This window comes from Microchirus variegatus (assembly GCF_963457635.1).
Source record: "Microchirus variegatus genome assembly, chromosome: 19".
Taxonomy (NCBI): Eukaryota; Metazoa; Chordata; class Actinopteri; order Pleuronectiformes; family Soleidae; genus Microchirus; species Microchirus variegatus.
In genome coordinates, this window is record NC_139820.1 from 12,166,174 (window position 1) to 12,183,831 (window position 17,658).

The 17,658-nt window shown below is 43.4% G+C and overlaps 1 protein-coding gene across 1 annotated transcript in view; it reads right to left on the reverse strand.

The window, feature by feature from the left end:
• The window catches only part of LOC310940987 (guanine nucleotide exchange factor DBS-like), a gene marked incomplete at both ends in the record, with an annotated part of 57,882 nt that overhangs the window by 31,641 nt on the left and 8,583 nt on the right, over positions 1-17,658 (reverse strand). Inside the window, 3 exon segments of the mRNA XM_083906058.1 lie at positions 5,978-6,067; positions 6,071-6,091; positions 14,812-14,899. Coding sequence (XP_083762184.1) covers positions 5,978-6,067; positions 6,071-6,091; positions 14,812-14,899 — 199 coding nt within the window.

A 17,658-nucleotide genomic window follows, 5' to 3' on the forward strand; every position in this document is an offset into this window, starting at 1 on the left:
ACTTGAAAAAATTGAGTGCAAATTGTTACAAAGGTTTTTTTTAAGTAAATTCTACAAGTTATTTATTTGAGTGTATGTTTTCATATATTTCACTGATCACAATTATAAAATGCCATTGTATGTTTTATTGTTAGCGAGGAAAATAGGTTACAGTGTTTTTTGGGTGCTGTAGCTACAAGCAAATATCATGTTGTCTCTGTACAAAGACCTTTTTAAATGTGAGAAAAAAGAGTAGACCTCAAGATTTGCGTTTGGCCACATTAAGTTAAATTATCTGTCCTGCTGCGAGCGCACAACTTCTTTCAGTGGTGACTGTATATAAAGGTAAATAGTCTAAAGCCTATTAAATGACCCCCTGACGCTGAGCAGCGTATCCCCTCAGCTGAACATCTGTAGGCGGACACGCTCACAGAGAAAGTAAACAGCAGCGGATCAGGGCGATCTCTCCCTCCGTACAAATGCTCCGTTCTGATCCAGCTCCACTGGACTTTGGTGACGCCAGCTGTAAATGAGTTAAATAGTGAAACAGCTGCGCTTTTATAGCCGATTTTATGATTAAACTGGTCTTTTTTTTTCAAATGTAACTTAAGTTGCATTCTTTGAAATTTCCAAAAGAAACTGTAATTTAATTACATATTTTCTCTCGGATTACAATTACATACATTTTGTAATTACGTAAATTATGTAACGTTGTTACATGTAATTCGTTATTCCCCAACACTGTGTGTAGCGCTAGCTAAGGCTAAATGCGGTTAGCTGCAGAAGCCCAAGAGACGTGACTTCTTGGTTGTTTTTAGTGACTCACGGAAAGTCTTCCCCGTGTCAGTCCAGTAGGTTGACTCGGTGAAATATACTGTGATGTGTTTTTGTGGTCGGGGAAATTGGCTTTACGTTTGTATGCTTATCAAATATTGTACGCTTCGCTGCTGGCACGAGCAGAGACTTTATTATGTAGCTGATCGTGTATGTAAATTCCTATGCTAGAAAAACACCTTGAACACACCAGTTACGTGCAGATGCAGAGTGACGGGTGTATCAATAATATGAGCAGCGAGCGATTGAAAGCATGGCAGAAAGGTAACACAGGTAGGAAAATATCAGTTAACTGGAAACATCAATTTGACTTCAATTTGACGGACGTTAAGCAAAAGTAAATTGTTTGCAAAGTTTCTCGCGCTGTCGTGTCTGCTCCCCGAGGCAACACACCAACTTATTGAATCATAAAGTGCTCTATGACCAGGCGATAAAGCTCGTCAGTCAGCGCCACCACAACACAGTCCTCTATTAAGGACACTCTTTACAATGCTTATGTCTATTAATCATGATTTCAATATCAATCAATTTAATCTTTTTTGTTATTACAATTACGTATGGACATACAGCCACACCAAAGTAAGCCAGTTATGCAGATTAATAATGTAATGTAAATCATTAATTTAAAAGAAACTGACTAATGTTTAGATGTTAAATACAAAGAGGTGAAAAAGAAATCCTACATTTGAAAATAAATCCCCATTGTCTGAATATTTTGGGAATATGTTCAATGTGTTATTCTTATTTAGCATTTTATTATTTTGTCTCCCAACACTTTACCTGGCAGGCATGCACTTTAATGAAAATACAGACCGTCTGATGGTGAGCTGCTGTTCAAGTGGAAGAAAGGAGAATGCACAGCAAAGCCAGTGAAAGAGCAGCCAACGTTCAGTAAGTTTTTTTTTAGTTTTTTTTTAGTTTTTATTGAAAGTCACACTAGAAATTTGAACGTCTAATTAGAAAATGTGTGTAAACAAAACAAATTTACACTAGTAAAATAAATACACACATCAAATGTAATACAATATTGCATTTTCTGTTATTGCAGACTACGTGGATGAAATAGTGGACCTGGTGTTGGAGAAGGTGTTTCTGGAGCCTGGTCCATACACGGATGCAGTTATGAGAATGTCCATCCCTGAAGATTGCTCTGCACAGTTTGAGAAGCCGGACAAGAAGGAGGTGATAGAGCGCTATGTGACGAGGTTCAGTCACAGGCCGGTCTGAACCCCACATAGATATCTTCAGTGTCAGGGAGCACCACACAGCTGGGCAGTGGCACACAAAGTTTTACTGTTTGATATAGTTTTCTAGTGTTTGATATGTAACATTTTAACAATATTCAAACTACGTTTAGAAATGGGAAATAAGGAATGGAACAAAGTGACAAACCTTAATGTATATACTTGTACTGTTACTACAAGAACAAAAGAAAATACAAAAAGAACTTACTGTTTGATTCCCCTGATGCGTAAAGGCCCATATTCTGCTTTGTAAATGTTCAATGCATTCTGCAGAGAGAAAATATTCAAACAAACTGGTTCAAGGCCAGGGTGGTCAGCCATGCAGGAAGGTGGGTTCTGCAGCTGGTTCAGTCTTCTAAGAAGCTGTAAATGTGAAAGGGTAAGTAATTTTTGATGTCACATAATGATACTGTGTTAACACTAGCTGGATATTTTGATAAACTAATATTTTGCTATTTACATATTTATATTTAGCAGATGTTTATATTAACCTGCATAAAAATGCTGTTGAGAGCCATCATATTTACGCGAAGCCTGTATGCGGCAGTGTAGGAAGAAGGAGAAAGCTATACAAGCCAATGAGAATCCTCATCGACAACAACAACGACTGACCTCTCACCCTCGATATATGGACGTAACTATTCAAGTGACAGAGTGACAGCAGCGATGATCGCGACATCCTATAACTCTCACGCCACTACTCCTTGACAATAACACAAAACCCGCGAAGAAGAACAGAAGAAGTTCTGAAAGTGCTGACCTCCAAGCACGAATGTGTCTCTGCCTCTCTACGTAATATAGGAGCTGTATTTGTTAATGCAAACACGTAAAAATTCATGCACCAACACCCGGGATGCTTCCATGATCGTAACCAAACACATTCCTAAATCTCCACATCTGACATTTTTTTTTTTTTTTTTTTTTTTTAGAAATAATCGTTTTAAGAGCCAAAATCGCCTTTTGTGTGTTAACTGTCACAATCTCACCAGCACCTTCAGCACTCTTTATTATTTTCTAGCTGCTTTGTTTTGTTTTGCTGCGGCTGTGCTCTTCTTCCCTCTCTCTCTCTGCAGGAGGCGTGGCTGACCTACTTTCCCTGAAGACGTTGGTGATCGTCATGGTCGGAGGTTTTGCAGTGGGCACACAGATCCAAACTCACCTGTCAACAGCTCGCACCCTCCAGTTCTTGAGGCAACGGTTTTGGTGGCCCTCTTTGCTTCAGGACACGACCACGTTTATCCACGCCTGTCCTACCTGTGCCCGTGGGAAAACCTCCATCCGACCACCTGCTGGCCTGCTGAACCCCCGTTCCATCCCTCGTCGCCCCTGGTCCCACATCGATGTGGTCTTCTTCCATCCCTGAACAACGCCACGGTCTTAACCGTGGTCGACCGGTTCTCCAAAGCCGTCCACTACATTCCACTCACCAAACTGCCCTCGTCCACTGAGAATGGGGAATTACTGGTCAACCACGTCTTTCGCCTCCACAGATTCCCGATGGACATCGTCTCTGATCGAGGTCCCCAGTTCACTTCACATGTGTGGAAAGCCTTTTGCTCCGCGTTGGCCGCCTCCTTCAGCCTCTCCTCTGGATATCATCCTCAGTCGAAACGGCCAGACGGAATGCGCAAACCCGAGCATGGGGAGCGCCCTGCCTCCTGGAGTTCCATGCTTCCCTGGGTCGAATACGCCCACAACTCACTCACCTCTGCATCCACTGGCATCTCCCCATTCATGGCCTCCCTCGGTTACCAGCCCCCCCTCTTCGAGTTTCAGGAGGAGGAGATAGCTGTTCCCTCGGTCCAGGCCAACCTCCGTCGCTGCCACTCGGTGTGGAGACAGGTCCGAGCCTCCTTGGAACGTTCATCCCTCCAGTCCCAGAAGCAAGCAAACCGTCACCGGATCCCTGCCCCTACCTACCATCCTGGTCAGAAGGTTTGGCTCTCCTCTAAGGACCTCCCTCTCCAGGTTGAATCTTGGAAACTGGCTCCTCGATTCATCGGCCCTTTTCCCATCGATCACATCATCAATCCCACCTACGTTCGTCTCAAGCTCCCCAGGTCCCTCAAGATACATCCCACATTCCACGTCTCCCTTCTCAAACCAGTGGTGGTGTCCGAGCTGGTCCCTCCCGCCAACCCTCCTCCTCCACCCAGGCTCATCGATAGGGGTGGAGGCCTACATCCTAGACAGTCGTTGTTGGGGCAGGGGTCATCAATACGCTCACCAGCGTCAGATCGTTTTTCCACCTCAGTTGGTAAAGTCATACTCTAGCTTACTGTCACTAATCTCGTTGACTTCCTGGAATCCTCACTCGCATTTCTATGCTCCAGGTCAACACGTCTCCTGCACCTCCGAGAGCCACTAGTCGTCGTCAGTCCTCCCTCTTCTCCTGGGAACCTCTTCTGTTGACTCCTCTGCTACCAGTGAGTTTGTTCCATGAAGGAACGTGGCTCGATCTCCTAGCCACGCCAAACCCAGACACAGCTGCATCGGCATTACTCCCTCGCTCTCCCCATTTACTTCCTACTTTAGCGAAGTCGCTTTATGTTTGTATTTTTTTGTAAATAAATGTTATTATTTTTATATATACTTACCGTCTCCGTCTGCTTTCGGGTCCACCTCTCTAAATTCTACTATCGCCTCCCCGAGGCAATCGTAACATTAACGAAAGGCACAAACGAAGGGGAAAGTTTTTTAAAATACCCGCGCTAGTGTAAACGTTGTATGAATAGTTACGTTTTCATTCAACAAGCATCCATGTAACAAGCACACATACCTTTGGTATCTCCCTGCAGCAGAGATTTTCAGGGGCTGTTGGCATTGCTGTGCAATTGCCACAAGTACACCTAAACCAGAGGGAAAATAGGGCAAACATATCAGTTACATGTATTTTATCTAATATGTTGTTAGCGACTACTACAGGTCAGGTTATGCCACGGCATAATTTTACGAATTGGAAGTAGTGCATTACGGTGAAACGCAGTAACAGGTGAACGGACATTACAATGGGGTAAACGGAGCGGGGCTGGGCGACGCTGCATGACAATGGGTGATAAGTGGCTACAGCATGGCTCTGGATAGTAAGTAAAATGTCAAACATTACAATTATGTAACGTTATTACGGAGGAGCTGAGAATAAATAAAAGGGTGCTATTACATTCCCGCTGATGTGGAGAACACGGGAGTAGCATGCTCGTTACTCAGACAAATCTAGAGTTTTATAAGCAGTGAGTTACACAAACAGCGGCCAGCGGCCGCAGTATTTAGTCCTGGACCGTTTTTAACCGATGTACAAACACAAACATTTTTAAGAAAAGGTCAAATAGAGATAATAACTAACCATTCCGACACGTCCTGTTGCAGTCTACATACTACAACTTCTTCTGTTGCTTCCTCTTCTTCAGGGTCGGACTCTGGTTCCAACATGGTTGAACCGCAAAGTTTCCTCCACCAGCCATGTTCCTCCCACGGTTCGCGTTCAACTGTTGTCACGGTAGCATGAGCATGTCGGCATGAGTGTGCCGGCGTCGACACTCCCCCTGGAAGCAGTGGGTGTGTGTTTACCTGTGTCTCATTTGCAATTAAAGGGACCAGGGACAAAACCAAGTGTTCTGAAACGGGCTGTTTTGGCATGGTGCTTCATCCTTATGGTATTTTGACTAAAGCATGTCACAGACATGTTCATTAGGACATCATGAATTAGTTTAACTTGGGGTAATAGGGTATAATATGGGCACTTCAAGGTATATGCAACAGAGCAACAAGCAGAGAACAAAGGAAAAGCCTTTTACTACATACAGAATATAAATCATATATTTTACTGAAATAAAAAGATAATTCTACTTAGTTTTAAGCAGGAGCTCTACAGGGAGCTCTACAGATTAAGGACAGACACATGCAAACTGATCAGCAGACACCTTCATTTTGAACTCATCCTTGTTGAACTTGAACAAGAAGTCTGACAGAGTCCGCTGGAGTAAAGTGGTGGAATGCAAAACCAGAACCAGCTACAAGTTCCCTGGAAATGAGCCCTGAGAGAAAAGCACAAGAGGTTGTCATCAGTTGTGGAAATAGTCGGCCATTTCACACTCATATATTAGCTTTTTTAGGTACATTAGTGTTATATTGTATATTTTTTTGGCAACAAGCTAACAGAGGTGTCAGAGGTCAGAAAAAGACAGTTAGTGTTTTGAGATGTGTGTTATAGTAATAATCCCTATGTTGATGACGACACATTTAGGGTGCGATTTGTCAAAAAACCAGAAGGGGGGATGTTTTCATATAAAAAATGTATGTATTCAAGGACATTAACATTTTACTGTAACTTGCCTAACTGGGCCCACCATGTTACTCTATGGTGTGTTCAAAACAACCCAAAACTCAGAAAAAAACTCCACTGGTTTGTTAAAAACCTACACCACCCCCCCTGGAACATAGAACTGTCACGGATTCACGTCCTTTTCTCCAAGCTAACGGCTAGTCAAGCTACGCCACTTGAAAACAAGCACACACACACACACACACACACACACACACACACACACTCGCCCCATTAACAGACATAGGTACACATAAAGTAATGAGAGCAGAGGAGACACAGAAGAGAGACTCACCAATAGCTGCAAGATTTAAAATAATAACAAAAGTATATGTGCATATTAGTATTATCCTCTATACCCACGGACGTACTGACACAGAACTGTGGCTGAGGACATGAATCTCATTCGCGAAAGAACTGACACACAGAACTGTGGCTGAGGATATGAATCTCCTTAGCGGATGTACTGACACAGGAGAACTGTGGGCTGAGGAGGTGAATCCCGTTCGCGCTGTCACTCACTCACTGACCCGCGCACTATATATTATTGGAGATTGTTGTTCGGCAGTGTCGCACATAAGTTGTAAAAATAGCAGCAGACCTATAAGTTCAACACATTGTGAGCTTGCAGATTGGCTATTATTACACACAAAGAGATGACCACAGCGTCACTGAATGTCAACATGGCTAAACATGCTGCTAAAGAAACACACACATAATGAATTGACGTTAGCGTAACAAAAGCTAACTTTAGCCACTACTACTAACTACTGTGTCCAGTTATTGTCATGTCCTGCTTTGTTTCTGCCGCTAAATAATCCGTCTGTTTGTTGTTTGCTACGTTAGCATAAAGATCGCTAGCTTAAAATGCCATGTGCTTTCTCCGTGACCGTCAGGTGATTGGCCGAAAAAACGAAATGTCCTGCGTTTCAAAAGTCTGACAGACCACCCACTAACATTTTCGTCGATTCTCGTCTCGTCAACGAAAACTTACACGTCTCGTCATGTTTTCGTCATCAAAGAGTCATGTTTATCTCGTCACCGTCTCGTTATCGCCATGAAAAAAAGTGGCGTCAACGAAAATATTTTGTCGTCGTCATCATTGACGAAAACAACACTGCTATGTATGCAATCAAGTCAAGTGCATTTAACATGTACAGGGTAGACAGATAGACAGACAGACAAAAAAGTCCTCAGTCTAATGGAATAATCCACAAGCTTAGCCAATGAACATAGCAATGTGAACAGAATGTCCAGAATGTTGTTGTAGCTGATAAACTCTGCTGGCCAATGTTGATGGTCAACTCTGTACGCTCCGTGAAGGGAGTTAGAATGGAAGCTATCGGCAGACCTGTGGATATCTGACGGAGCAGCAACAGATGTTTCACATCTCAGGTAGTCTCCATTCAGTGGCCCTCACGTCTGCTCAGGCCTCAGGAAGATGGTTTAAGATGAATTAAACTCAATCAAACTTCTCGAAGTTTCACCCTCCAGAGGGGCACCAGACAAGGTTGCCCACTATCTCCGTCACTGTTTGCCATTTTTATAGAACCACTTGCAGCAGCAATTCGTGTAAACAAAAACATTAAAGGTATTCAAACAACAAAAATACATCACAAAATAAGCCTCTATGCTGATGATGTATTGCTTTTCCTTCAAAACTCACAAAGCTCTCTCTCCGAAACCATTTCACTTATTAATACATTTTCAGCCATATCAGATTACTCAATAAACTGGGAAAAATCAATTATTCTTCCTATCAATTATAGCTTCAAACCATCACCATCCAGCCCTCTGAAGTCAGGAAACATCAGATATCTGGGTATACATTTTTCCTACAGGCTGCCAGATCTAACACAATTAAACTATACTCCACTACTTAAATCAATAGAGGATGACCTCCTACGATGGAATTCACTACCTATATCACTTATGGGGAGAGTTGCCACTATAAAAATGAAGATTTTACCAAAAATCAATTACGTCTTCTCAATGATCCCCACCCAACCTTCACCGAGTTGGTTTAAATCACTAGACTCTGCCACAACTAAATTCCTCTGGAAAAACAAACCAGCACGCATTAGCTTAAAAACCCTCCAAAAAGCAAAAGCCTATGGGGGTCTGGAACTTCCAAACTTCCACAATTACTTTCTAGCTAATAAGCTTCAGTATGTCTAAAAATGGATTAAACCCAACCCACTGGACGGCCTGTGGCTCGACATAGAAGTAACACTCTGCAAAGAAATTAAAATCTCTGATCTGCCATTTATAGGCACAACCATCAAACGGCACCAGTGCTTTAAAAGCATAAATATAAATACTTCCCTGTCAGCCTGGTGGGAATTTATTAAACTCACTGGGTCCTAACATGTCCCATGTAAATTTACCCCATTCTGGAATAATCCAGACATCCTGCGGAATAAAACAACATTAAAACTAAAATCATGGCAAGAAAAGGGAATAAGACACCTACAACAAGTTATCCAAGATAACAAATTCTTACCATTTCAGAATTTAGTGGAACAATAATATTGTTCCATAAAAGACTTGTTGCTGTTGATGCCATAATATATGGCATCAACAGCAACACGTCTTTTGAATATATACAAATTAAATCTGTAATTCAGACAAGGTTTAAAACTAGTAAATTAGACCTAGAATTACCGCCGATGATCAAACAATTCCTAAAACTTATATATCCAAAAATTATGTCTAAAATATATACACTATTAACAGGTGGTTTCCCCTTAGGGCCTGCGCGCCGGGGGGGTGGGGTGGTGTGCGCTGCGATACCCCAGCTGCACCTGGGGGCGGGCTTGTGCGTCCTCTGTCCCTTGGGGGACGTGGGGGGGGCGTACAGGTGACCGGCTTGCTATGGGGGTCCTCGGAGGCGGAGTGGGGCGTGGGCCTGAACTGGGCTGTCCCTGGGCGATGGGTGGGGTCAGGGGACTGGGGGGCGCAGTCGTGGGCGGCATTGTGGTGGTCTGGGTGGGGGCCCCGCCTCATCTGGGGGGGCTGTGCCCATTGGTAGCCTACCCCCTGGTCGGCTGGGGGGTGGATCTGCCCCTCCGCTCTGGTGATGCTCGTGGGGCGCTGTGATATGTCCCTGACCTGGACGGACCCCCTCCTAGGGCGGGGACGTGGGCGGGGTCGGGGCACATGGCTCTGCCAGTCGGGAAGCTGGCATCCAGCGGGAGGGTTGCTCTTGCCCACCTCAATATCCCTCCAGGATGCATACACCTCCCCAAATACATTTAGGGCACTGGGGGGAGGAATGGCGGGGCAGACGATCTGCCGCTCTCCCCCCTAATTTTATCGCACCATAGACAACAGGGTCTGGTGGGGGAGGGAGCACGTTGATGTCCACTGTCAGCCAGCAGTGGGGCGTCCGTGCCATGCCTTCCCCCTCCATTTTAATTTCACACTAGTTTACAACATACCTCATATTCCATACCCCATATCACACACACATGCACTCACACACTCACCACCAAGTCATCCCTGGAGGACGGGGGCTCTCCCGGTTACCCGACCCCTGCTCACTCCTCTGTCTGGTTGGGGGGCGGCTGCGGCGGCTTGGGGGTGTCGCTGGATGTGGGGGCCCTGGACTGGCTTGGGGGCCTTCCCGTCTTCCGTCTTTGGGGATCCCCTGGCTTGGGGTCCTGTGTGAGCCTCTACCTGCCCCTCCTGGGGATGGGGGACGTGCGGTCGGTCTCTGGTGTGTGGTGGGGGTGGTTGTGGTGGGCTCTGCTCCGCTTTCCCGGTGGGCGGCCTGGGGGGGCTCTGCCCCCGTCGGTGGTGGGCCGGCCCCGCCCCGGGACACTAGTGGGCTCTGGGTGCGGGAGGCCTGGACCTCTTCGATCTACCTGGGTGTGGGGTGGCTGGGCCTCTGTCCGTAGCTTTGCCGCCGTCTGCCCTCGGGGGCTGACCCTGCGTGGGGGGATTTCCGCCCCGCACCCCTCCGGCTGGTCTCCTGTGGGGTGGATGCGCGGCCATTCTGGGGGGCGGTGGCCGCGGGCTCCTCCTGCCCTGCACGGCCGCTGGAGGTCCTGGGCATCGGGGTCCTTACTGGCTCGCTGCTGGGGGTTGGTCGGACAATGGCTCGGTCCCCCACTCAGATTCCAACCACATCTAATGACAACACCTACACATTTACACACGTGCGCGCTTATGCTTTCTCACACACACACACGCACCCCACTACACTATAAGATGAAACTGAACTGATATAGCTGTTGCAAACCTGGATAACCTCTCTTGATATGGTCGTTAACGATTACTAGAAACCATACCTGTTATACAAATGAATGTTATGTTCTGTGAAGTATGTTCAGTATTAATTTGTTGTTGTTCATGTTCTGTCTTGTGAAGCATGTTCTGTCTATTTTGTAGTACCTTAATTGTTTAGTGTTGTATATGCTTTGTTCTGTGAAGTATGTTCTGTCTGTTTTGTATAACCTTAATTGTTTAGTGTTGCGTATGTTCTGTGAAGTATGTTCTGTCTGTTTTGTATAACCTTAATTGTTTATTGTTGTTTATGTTCTGTGAAGTATGTTCTGTCTGCACTGTACTACACTGTCACTGTTAATGTTGTCTGCGCATCTCTCGCATCTCTCTCTCTCTCTCTTCCTCCACCCCCCCCCCCCTTTTCCCTTCCCCCGTCTGTCCACTCCCCGTCCCCCTGTCCGGTCCCGTTACCACGATCATAAAACAAATAAATAAGAATAAAAACACTGCAGGCCAAGTTTCAGAGACTTGCCCTGCGCACAGCAAATTTGCTTAACACCACAGGGCACATAGTCAACCATACTACGTGTCCCAGGTACTGGGCAGGACAGGTTAAAAAAAAAAAAAAAAAAAAAAAAAAGATGAATTAAACTCGATGGCATATTCAGAGACGCTCAAGTTAACGTGAAATAGGACTAGCATCAGACAACTGACAACGGTATAGTGATTGTTAACACTGACAGCCACAGATCGTAAAACCTCTCATTAACACTGCCTATAAAACGCAAATACATCGGACGTAGTGAGGTATTAAATACTTATGACAAACATGAGATAAAACAAGCATACAGCACTGTTTAGAATCCATTTGGTCCGATATCGTTAAACATGGCAGCCACCATATTTCTGTTGTATTGACGAAATGCAGCCACCCAATTGGTGTAGAACGATCATGTGACGAGTCTTGGCACTACTTTTGCCCAAGATGTCATTAAGCCGTGAAGGGACTAGTTCAGCAAAAAACAACGTCACTAGGTGAATCGTCTGGAAATTTAGCGAATAACTTTTTCTTGGTGGATAAGCATGACTCATTCTTTTTTATGAACTTAAGATTATGTAGTTCCACGCCTGTGGAGCGGGATTCCTTTTCTAAAGGACTTTTCAAGGTTCACCTTGCGGCCTATTACTTAGCTCAACAAGCAGCGTGTGTTGCCGGGATCTTCTCTCAAAGGTTACTCCGCAGTCCCAGCCTACAGTCAGAGCAGAGAGGACTACGGGCTGCTAATGAATCACGCATGCGCAGCTAGGGTTGGTGTTAGACGCCGTTAGGGTTAACCTTAACCCTAGAAGAGGGCACAGGCTTCCTCTGCGTTCACACACGTGTGGCATGACACTTATCACCCGTCATCATTCATTATTTGGTATACTCGCAATATGCACGCCTGTACACACACGTATTGCACGCGTGTTTTTCAGTCTTTATGCAGGCGTATGCGTCGCAGTTAACGCATTTTAGTTCAGCATAGTGCCAGTGACCGGGGATGGACATGACAATTCTTTAAAAGAAAAAGACAGATTCAGCAGGTACACGACATAAAGGACAGTCCATAATGACCTAAAGTAGCAGGTAATACGTATAAACCACCTATATGTATCTAGGGTTGGGACTTCCTGGGGCTCCCTGCGCTCTCAGATGATGGTGCTTGCATTGCGGAGGACGATTCACCGGCTTGTTTTTGTGAATGGAATAGGTGAGGGTGGGTCGGTAAGGTAACTGTGGAGCTTCGGCCGCTGTCCGTGGTGCTCAAAGGCTGGTTTGTAGGATGAGTGTGTGGCCACCAGTCACCTGTAACGTTAGCCTACATGGTGACAAAAGCAGTTATCTCCAGTGGCTGTGCGTGTCCAAGTGTGTGTGCGTGCAGTACGAACGAGCTTGCGCTAATGTTTAGGGCGGGGCTGGGGTCACAACAATAAGCAGAACAAGACGAATGTAGATGGCATCTCACCCAGTCAAAATCCTGCTCTCTGGTGGACACAACAAGCGCAGGTTCAAAAACCTGAGCCGCCTGGCGCACACCTGTGCCAGTGAAGAGAAAACTCTCCGCTCTGCTTTTCTTTTCTTCTTTTGCCCCTCATTTTTATTATTGCTGCTTTGATGGTCAACATTGGACATAACAGCCATGTGTTTGAGCCTAAAACGAGGTAGTACACTGTAGAATAGTTTCCACCCCCGCATTGCTGCTGCGGGGGTGGAAACAACATGTGGACCTCGACAATCGACTCACAAAATGTCGTGAAATTCCCATCCCTAGTTGTATCAAATTACTTTTATTTATTTTTTTTATTTCAAACCCACAATGGAGAATACATCTTCTCCAGCGAAAGGAATTTGTGCTTTAAACAAATATTGTGTTTGTAAGCCCAATAATAATAATAATGATGTTGAAGATATTAAAATGACACACCTCTTTGTGCCTGTACCGTTGAGAAGATGAATGTCTATTAAAACTAGGTCATCTATGTAGTAGAAATGTGACATAATATTTGAGAAAGGCAGGAAAGTGTATTTTTAGCTCATGTACATGAATGACCACAGCTCAGCGCTGTGAGAGTCTCGCTGTCTCCATTGTCATTCCTGGAGTAGTGAAACAGACACGTCCATGAGCAGACAGCGTCAGTTGTCTAAAGACACAAATCCCCAAGATGAATTTGTTGACAAATACATTACGGACCTGCGAATTACACAGAATTTTGTTTTATGGTGCTCAATTGTACCGGGATGTGCAGTAAAAACAAGGACAAGCAGTAAGTTCCCATTATTTTCCGGTCAGAGATTCAGATCGGTGCAAGCCTGAAACCTGAAAGCTAAGCTAAGTTCGGCTAAGCTTGTTTGGAAAAAAGCTGGAAACTCAGAGGGTTCACGGTCTCCATTTCCAGCAGGAAGACTGAGAGGTCACTGAGAGGTAATCCTGACGCTAATACTCCACTATATTTCTGCTCATAGTATACGGTGTGATATAGTTGTCAGCAGTTAGAAAAGTAAAGTAGCAGTAGCACAGCTCACCCAGTTGTCATATTTTGCTGAAAGGTTTGTTTTCCTGGAAAAAAGTAAAATCTTTGCTCATATGTTGTGTGTAATTGTATTCCTTGTCCTTCCTTGGGTTTAATCAAGTCTTGGAGAAAATCTTCACACCATCCAGTGTCTGCTGCTCTTCACCACTGTGTCCTCCAGCCACATCAGATTCTGTCACCGCTCTACATGTTTCATTATTAATTTTTTGTTTGCATATTGTGTTAGACATGCTTTTAGATTTGGCTCCTTGTTCATTTTAATTTGTACTCTTGAGTATGATGGTAAAACATTATCCTTTACGAATAATAAAGTTATTTTTTTCACCTTACCCTGTATAAATGTGTACACCACAGTTCAACAGTAGACTCGTGGAAGGAGGCTGAATAGTTATTACTAATTTTGTTTTATTACTATACTGCACAAGATTTACACAATAAAAATGATGCAGTTGTCAGGAAAAAAAGTAGCTCTAATTCTGAAGTGTTTATCAACCCTTTTCTCCAAATTAAATCACTTGTCATCTAATAATACTGTAGTGGAGGAACACTAAGGGCTAGAAAATAAACCACAATTTATATGAATTTAAATTTTGAATATCAATAATCATAAAAAAAAAAATCATCCATCTGCCACTCACTCCGGCTGCACACACTGTAACCAGCTGCGTTGCTCCAGACAGGTGCCCAGCCAAAGTGTATGCAGCCAAGCAAGCAGTTGAGCGTGTAGCCAGAGCCCACAGTGGCACATTAAAGTACCCACAAAAAAAAGTTCTCCAGGTGCATACTCTGCCATGAGTCTCCTCACTTCTTGAGGTCACTAGCGCAGATTTTTTTCTGCTAATCTTGCGGTGTTGGCGAATTTGTATAAAAACAACACACCACTTAATGTTGGGTTTAAAATGCATTGTAATGTGCATTACTGAGATTTGTACATTTCCACTTGCCATGGGCTGCCCCATAAAACAATCAGAAATCAGTTATTGATTGATATAGATATATTCTTATCAAATAATACAAGCACGAACAGACGAGCAGACACACACACACACAAACTAATGACACCAGCAAATACACCCATATTTTTACAGTCAACAAAATGTTGGTGGTTGGAGGTATGAGATGTACTTCTCTTACTGCGATTCGGAGCAGGGTAGCCCTGAGAGAGGTCCATCGGTCCAGTCGTTTGTCGATGAGGATAAAACCCAATCCTGATGCTGCAACACTGCATAAGAGAGCGACACATTGTTATCACTAGGGAAACCACTCTCTCTTACTCTCCCTCTATATATATGTCTGTGTCTGTGTGTGAGAATGTGGTGTAGTCATCATTTGTCATCAGTGATGATAATGAGAGACCCTTGAGATTACTATGGCAACCTTGGCTCTGTATGAGCACGTCAAAATCTAGTCATTCATTCCACAGGCAGTACCATATGTAGCAGCAGCTTCATTAAGCTAATGTGTGTGCGTGAGTGTGTGAGAGAGAGAGAGAGAGGGAGAGAAAATGCAGCAATCCCATGATATGGCATGCACCCTGTCAGCTAAACACACAAGCAAAAATGATGAGGATTGATGCACAACACATGCACAGCTATCCCCTTTAAGACTCACATTGACATCCATTCATTTGGACAGCCTAACCAAAGCCACATTCTTAACATTTACCATGACCAGTTAATGCCGAACCCTAACCTTAACCAAACCACAATTCAAATCTTAGACCCAAATTTAACCAGTTCTTCAGCAAAGAGTTTCTTTTTCATTAGGACCAGGTTTTGGTCCAAGGTCAGTGGTTATGCTAGAGAAGGTCATAAAAGGGTTACAAATAACAGCTGTTAGTCCACCTGGTCCACCTCATCATCACACTCACATAGAAGTAAATGGACACACTACGCAACACAGTGGATGCTGTGGCAGCAAATCCTTGTTCCTTCCTCTGAAGAAAAAAAATCTTCAAAACACATAATATATGTGCTTTTCCAGGACAAAAAAAGAATGAAAAAAAATCTCAATATTCCATTGAAATCATCCAATAATAATCACATTTTCCTTTATTTATCCTTTTTCCCATGACATCAGTCCTCCGGTCCTGTATCCAGTTTGCAGCTTGCAGATGGAGAGGGTAGACCATTCCCATCCTTGTTCCCATCCTCCTTGTCTTTCTCTCTCTCTCTCTGCTTCTCCACCACCCACTTCTCACAGCCAATTAAGGCCAAGCTCTGCATCTTGCTGTTCCCTCCACAGCCAATCAGAGCTCAGAGTGCAGCTGCCTGGCAGCCGGGAGAAAATAGCTTGTGAAGAGTAAAGGAGGGGGGGATTCAGAGGGAGGGATGGAGGGAGGTTGGGTTGGTGTTGTGGAGAGGGATGGTATGAAAGGTGATTAGGTACAGATAAATAAATTCAAAGACAAACCAATTAACTTACATAGAAACAGTTGCATATGTGCAATTGAATACATCTTCATCCTTTCTCTAACCTTTTCTTATACATAAAAAATACACAACAACAACAACAGTATGTGAATACCACAGGAGTGCAGCCTTAAAGGTAAACTCGCTGAGATTCAACGTTTCTCTCCATCCCAAGCATTTGATTGCATTGTAGACCCTGTGTTGAAAGTGCATGTGAAAAAAATAAACTCGTCTTGAATCTTGAATCATGAAAGCAGAGGAGAGGAGGGGAGATCTCTCTCAGGACATCCATTCATTATCTACCGCTTTATCCTCTACCAGAGGGTCGTGGGGGGTGCTGTGTGAGTGAGTTAAGCTCAGATGTTCACTTTTTTTCTCCTGCCACATGATATAAACCTTAAAAATGAACATAACATCTATACAATGTTACTTATGGACACTCAGTGTAAAATTATGCAAGTATTTCACTGTTTGGATCTGCTTGATCTATTTCTATGTTTATGTGTGCATTAGAGTGAGTTAAGCTCATTTTCAGATTTTCCCTTTTTTTCTCCTGCCACATGATATAAACCTCAAAAATGAACATAATATCTATTTAAACTTACTTTTGGCCACTCAGTGTTAGATTTTAAAATGATTTCATTGTTTGGATCTGTTTTCTGTTGTTCTATGTTTCTGTGCGCATTAGAGTGGGTTAAGCTCATTTTCAGATTTTCCATTTTTTTCTCCTGCCACATGATATTAACCTTAAAAAATTAACATAACATCTATACAATGTTACTTCTGGACACTCAGTGTAAAATTTTGCAATTATTTCATTGTTTGGATCTGTTTGATCTATTTCTATGTTTATGTGCACATCCAAATGAGATAAGGTCATTTTAAGATTTTCATTTTTTTTCTCCTGCCACATGATATAAACCTCAAAAATGAACGGAACATCAATTTAAACTTACTTCTGGACACTCAGTGTAAAATTTTGTAATTATTTCATTGTTTGGATGTGTTTTCTGTTTTTCTATGTTTATGTGCACATCCAAATGAGATCAGGTCATTTTCGGATTTTCATTTTTTTTCTCCTGCCATGATATAAACCTCAAAAATGAATGTAACATCAATTTAAACTGAGCTCCAGGCGTGCTAACAGTTTCTGGCCTTTTCAGCCATTTGTGAATGCCCATTCTGAATGAAAATATAGCTGGTAGCTTGCACTTCTGTGAGCTTTTGTTTCTTTGGGTGAAAAAAATGAAAAAATATGATGAATCAGATTCAACTATGAAAATCCTTAGTCGAGGACACCCTGACAATAATAACTATTTCTTTTCCACCTATGAAAGACCACTGCTATTTTGAAATACTAAATAATTCTAAGAAACTGAATACATAATGAAGCAGTAATAAACTACAAGTTAAGGTTAATCCAGAGGCATATAGAGCAAGAGTGTTCTGCAAAATTGCAGAATACATACCAAACTGGACAGGGCTCCCATTCCACCAATATCTCTGCTTTGCCCTATAGAGACAATAAAGTACAATAAAAAAGAAAGACATCCAGCATTATTAATTTTGA